This window comes from Nicotiana tomentosiformis, chromosome 5 (assembly GCF_000390325.3).
Source record: "Nicotiana tomentosiformis chromosome 5, ASM39032v3, whole genome shotgun sequence".
Lineage (NCBI taxonomy): Eukaryota > Viridiplantae > Streptophyta > Magnoliopsida > Solanales > Solanaceae > Nicotiana > Nicotiana tomentosiformis.
Window position 1 is genome coordinate 118,622,635 of NC_090816.1, and position 6,187 is coordinate 118,628,821.

The 6,187-nt window shown below is 32.7% G+C and overlaps 1 protein-coding gene across 1 annotated transcript; it reads right to left on the bottom strand.

The window, feature by feature from the left end:
* Positions 1-744: 744 nt before the first annotated feature.
* LOC104115235 (protein SMAX1-LIKE 3-like) lies at positions 745-4,473 on the bottom strand. The gene is made up of 3 exons (XM_009625817.4): positions 2,874-4,473; positions 2,352-2,595; positions 745-2,084 (listed from the first exon to the last, which is right to left on the bottom strand). Exons 1-3 carry the CDS (start codon positions 4,055-4,057, stop codon positions 999-1,001), a joined length of 2,514 nt encoding a protein of 837 aa, XP_009624112.1. The 5' UTR covers positions 4,058-4,473; the 3' UTR covers positions 745-998.
* Positions 4,474-6,187: the final 1,714 nt, after the last annotated feature.

Consider the following 6,187-nt stretch of genomic DNA (forward strand, 5'->3'; position numbering starts at 1 on the left):
GGAATGAAAAGGGAAGTTAAATCATATGCTTAAAGATTGGGTAGATAACTCCTTTCCAAAGAAAATAGTTTAAATGAAAGTTGTAAACAGAAGTATTCTATCGACGTGCATGGAATTGCTGATCCTTTGGTTTTCATTTTTGTCTCTTTTGCATGGCATTCTTATCCTCTAACACTTGCTTCTATTTTTACTTAAACCCAGCTACTCTCCCAGATAAAAAATATCAAATTATTCTTGGTTTGTCCATTGAAAACATATCTACAAACATTTCTTCCTTATTTTATGTTTTCATCAAGTTAGGATAAGATTTCCATGACAATATTCTTGAAGACATGCAGGAAGAGATATGCGTAATATATATATATATATATATATAAAGAATTCTTGCATTTCTAATTGGCATTAACTTATATATTTTGATAGTGTAAAATAATTTTAATACTATTAGTGTAATATGATAACCTATTGTAGTTGCTAAGTAGTGTGGCTTATTTTCTAGATGACTAGTTCCATTATGTTGAACAACTACCTATATTTTTCTTTTAGGTAAGATGATATTGCAAAAATTCATTTACGTCGTTAGTATGTATATAAAAATTAAACTCGTCTAAGATAAATCTCTTGCATTTTTGGATCACAACTGAAATGCAGGAAGAGGAAATATGGTTACTAAGCGTAATTGAATTAAAATATATGGTGGCAAAATATGATGAAGGCATAGATAATTAATATGATCGAAGTATATGGAAGCAAATTAAAGTTCAGCATTAATATTATATAGTATTACAAAGATCAAAGAGGTGTTAATGTACAAGAAATCCTACATCAAACTCTCCATATCTAATCTAAGGAACCTATTTCTTCATCAGTTAATCTCAGTTTAATTATACCTTCCCCGTATTTGTAGATCACTGAAACAAAAGCTAGTACTAAAACATTAAAAAAAAACTAAGAAAAGGAAAATTACAACAGCTGAGTTTCTAACTTCACTGATCCTTTCACAAGACTTGAATCTTGAAAATGACTTGCTTGTCTACTGCTTCCCAAATGCCAACATCATGAGACACCAAATTATTTTCGTCTCCATTTTCCTCAGTTGCAATATTCAAATCTAATACTGAAGGAACACTTTCATCTCCATTTTCTTGATCTTTGATCTTCTTAAGTTGATCATCATCACATTTCCTTAGAGGAGAACAAGCTCTAGAAACTGAACTAAAACTCTCAGAACTGAAAATGACAATAGCATCCTTAAATGACACTAAATCACCATCAGCAAGTGTAAAACTTCCAGTTTCTATAGCTTTCTTGATACCCTTTTGACAAAAAGAACCAACTTGCTCAATATCTTCCATTAAAAAAACTCTACTTGGATTTTCTTGAATTGATTCTACAAATCTCTCAAGATAACTCTTCCCATGTTCATTTCTTGATCTTTTGTTACTCACTTCTTCAGTTGAATCTGATCTTGTTGATGATGAAAAACTGCTAATTCCAATGGAAATAAAGCTATCTTCTGAACCAAAAACAAGTTTTGCTAATTCCCTTGAAATTTTCTCTTTGCCTTCAGAATCAGCACCTAAAAAGAATAGCCAAGATTCTTCCTTTTTGGACCTACAATCAAGAATTGTAGTAACTATCTCAGGAATTATGTCTTTTTGCCATGGGACTTTCTTCTCCAATGCCTTGCAAAGGATTTTCATGTTGTCTGAATTAAGCTCAATGAATCTATCAATATTCTCCATGTATCCACTTGCTTCACTAGAGGAAGCTGAGTTAGGACTTGAATTGGGATTAGATAAAAGCTCTGGCTTGGTTTCAGCCTCATTTTCAGATGTGAAGAATTGGTGTTCTTTTGGTGATTGATTTGATTCAAATATCACAGGCCAATTCAAAAGGCTCTTATGCAACTTGCTGGAGCTTTTCATGTGATGGTCATTTGAAGAGGATATTGAATTAGATGAACAAGGAGATGGTGAAGATAGTGGACTAAAGCCTTTCTCAAGGAAATGAGGTTGTCGTTTATGAACTGAATTGCAAATAGAGTTCCACTTCTTGCAGAGATTTACCATCATCTCATATTCCTGTTAAACAAGCAGAACCACGAAAAAACAATTAGTCTTTTTTCTTAAAAAATTTAACTTTTATCCACTTACAGTATAAAGACCATACCATTAAAAGATAACTACACGTAAGCATCGATAAAAAGTAAGATTGGTAAGTGGGAAAATAAGATATATTACCTACTACATCATGTTAAAATACATAATAAAAACACAATGTATATAAGTTAAATCTGTATATTATCCATGCTTAATTAATATTAGGATGAATGGGCTATGAATAAGGACCTGATCATTGTTAACTTGTCTGTGTTCATCCTTGTACTTTTGGAGCCAAGAAGGCAAACTTGAGCTGAAGTAAGTAGTTGTTGACTCAGTTTTAACTTGTATACTTGTGATTGTCTTAGCTTCTCTGTTGAAATTGGCTAAACAATCAGCACAGCAATTCAGTTGCTTCTCAACTCCAACTTTACCAAGTGACCAGCTTGAACCATCCATTGCTGCCTTGCTTCTCAAGTGACCATGCAAATCACTGGGGGGAAAAAGCAAGAAAGTGTAAAGAGAGAGAAAATAAATATCCTTTTTTGCTATCTTTATTTTTTTTGGGCGTAGACTTGATCGTAACTGTTAAAGTTCAAGCCGTGAAAATAGTTTCTTGCATAAATGTAGGGTAAGACTGCGTATAATAGATCTTGTGGTCCGGCCCTTCCACGAACTCCGCATATAATGAAAGTTTAGTGCACCGGGATATCTTTTTTTAAAGTTCTTTTGGAAGAAATAATGCAAAAATGGTAAGTTTTGAGAAAGTACCTCTCAAGGTTGAGACTAAGAGCCAAACTTCCAGCAGGAATAGTAAGAGGATAAAGATCCCAAAGTGTCTGCAATGAAGGATGTCCACTTTTACATTTTATGTAAGTTTGAAAACTGGCAATTCCAATAATCCACAGCCTTCCATTTTCCCCTATTGCACCACTCAACAATCTACTAAGTTCCATTATCATATGCTCCACAGGAGAATAGTAGCTCATATTCCTTTGTTGTTCACCATATTTTGTCCAAAACTCAGACACCCACCTAAGATCACCTAAATACAAAACAACCCCTCTATTCATATAGTTTTTCACTAAAGTCCTTAGCTCTCTAAGTTTGATCTCAAACTCTTCTCTTGAAATATTTCTTAAAGTAAAAAGTGGGACACTTATAAACTGCACATGTTTCATATCTCCTGAAACTTCTCCTTTATCAAACTTATCTATAACTCCTTTAACAACGCCCTCAGCTGTTGCTAAACACTCTCCAATAATAACTGTATTTTTCCTTTTCATCATTGTTTCCACAACACTCATCACATCATCATTCTTTACTTGATATCCTGTTTTACTAAGTGACAAATTTAGAACACTAGCTGATGATGCTATTTGTGACATGTTGGTATTTCCTAGGACTAGTACTGGCTTTGTGGTAATTTCCTTAGAGCAAATCTCCAAACTAGAAACAACTTGTTCTACATTATTTTTCACTTGAGGACTAGAAAAACCAGCTTCCCGCATAACTCTACTAATACTTGGATCATCAAGAATTGAAATAACAAGCTGTTCTATTTCTACTTTAAGGGCTAAAATAGGCTGTTGTTGATTCTCTATCGATCCGCGACGTTGATGAGCTTGAGCCCTTTTGAAAGCAGCAACTAAGGCATTAGAAAGAGAAGGGAGATGAGAATGAGGACCTAAAATGGGAGATGAAACTGAGGTAGGAAGTCTATTGAGTGCAACATTGAAGCAAAGTTCAAGTGCTTTGCATTGGAGTGGATGAGAATGGGATTGAAGACAAGCTCTTTTGAGAAGTCCAGAAGAAGATGAAAGCATAGCACTTGCTACATGAAGAGGAGTAACTTGTGCATGGCCTCTTCTTCTAGCTAAGTTTACAGCTTGTTTTACTATACTTGCTGATTCAGGAGTTAATGACTGTTGAAAAGTATAACCACCTGTCCTCATGCCGTTAAACTGTCAATTTATGATGAATCCTTACGGTACAGAAAACTGTAATCTTGAAAACTAGTAGGATATTTTTGAAGAAAAAATCAAAGATGGAGAAGTGGAGATTTTGGATTCTTGGATTTCATTAGGGTGGCAAGAAGTTATTTTTGGTTATGCCTCGTACCGCTAAACTGTCAATTTATGATGTATCCTTACAGTATAGAAAACTGTAATCTTGAAAACTAGTAGGGTATTTTGAAGAAGAAATCAAAGATAGAGTAGTGGAGATTTTGGATTCTTGGATTTAGAGTGATAAGAAGAACTAGTTTTGTTTTTGGTTGTGTGTTAGTATGTAGTAAGGGAAGAAGTGAAGGGAATTAATAGGAGTTAAAAAGGAGGAGGCTTTGTTCTTTTCTTGTAGTTGTTGGTTTAGTATTGAGAAAGTGGAAAGCATGTGAGGCAAAGCTAAATTGTCTCTCTCTTCTTTTCGGCTATCATATAAAGGGATAAAGGCATCAGATGGGATAATTGGAAGTTGGACTGGTTATCTTTTCTAGAAAAGAATTAACTAGATACTGCAATCAAAACAATAAGAATGATAAAGATTGATTCAAATTAATCTTTATCATGTGGGCTAAAACATGTGGGCTTTATCTTTCATAGATTTGTATTAAGGCAACTTACACCAGAAGTGTTACTTTGTCACAAAATATTGGTAACGTATTTAAAGGTGCGACCTAGTTGTTATTGAAGTAGGTTAAAATTAAAACAAATCAGGATTCAAATTCTGATACATGTACTTATAGTATCTAATACTCCTTCCGGTCGATATTATTGTCGTGGTTACTAAATATATCTGGTCCAAAATAATTAGTACTATTATTTTAGAAAATCAAGGTGTACTTAATTATTATTATTTTTATTTTGTCCTTAGCATTAATAGTCCGTGAAAATAAACATCATTGAATAATAGAGAGAATATTTATTAAAGAAAGATTAATATACTGAAAGATAAATAAGGGTATTGGAGTAACAAAATTCTTCTTATTAATTAATTTTTAAAATATGTGTAAAAGAGAAATACGATAACTAAAATAGATAGTACAATTACCATTATCATAATAGCATATAGTACAATTAGGAACACCATCATAGTATAATTTAGTGAGTATGATATGAGTAATAGGTTTCTGAATCAGAACTTTGGTAAAAAGAGAAAAGGTAGGAAAAGAGAAAGGGAGAGAGGGAGAGAGAGAGAGAGCTGAAAAGAGAAATGAGGACTGCCTGTCGGTTTGAAGGAATTGGGAACTGTGTTTTTTGAGCTTCAAGCTTCCTACTTACTATGTAGTACTCATCTCTTTCTCTTAAAGACTCTCAAAGTGTAAGGAATAAAGCTTTCTTTGGATGATTAGTTGCAAAAAGTATTCTTTAAAAAGATGATGATTGGGATTTTGTGTGATGTAAAATTAATTTTTTTTATTTACATGGAATTTGTGAAAAGAAGATCATTATTTGCTTGGCAGAAAACTTAACGAACTTCGATGAAAATCTCTTTACATCTCTCATATAATTAGTGTAACTTTTCTTCTTCCCTAGTATATGTTTCTATTCTTTTTGGCGTATATCTTCATAAGATTTTCTAATTATGTATTTAATTGTTCTTATTTTCGAGAATAAAGTTATCATAACGGCCCACACAAAGCCCTTTAACCCCCTTCCCCCCTCCCAAGACCAAAAAATCCGTCAAACAGACTATATTTTGTGCATTATCAGTGTCAATATATTATCGTTAAGTTAATTTGACATATAACAACATTGAGTTGAGGAGTTTTGATAAAACACTACAATTCAGAACCTAAATATCATATATAAATATAGTTTGTGTAATTACCTTTCATAGCTATTGTTCAATTGTTAATAACTTGTATCATTTGTATTCGTTCGCTCTAAATCGTTGAATCAATGTATGGCACTACACTATACATTGTATAGACTATATTTACCGCTAGAATTTTGTACAAAATACAAATAGTAGCTACGAGTTATAATTATTTTAAAGTATATTTATGTATGATAAATACAGTATATAAGTTAGTTACACAATTTAATTTGATATGGAAATTTGAAATATAAAGTGATAACCCAGTA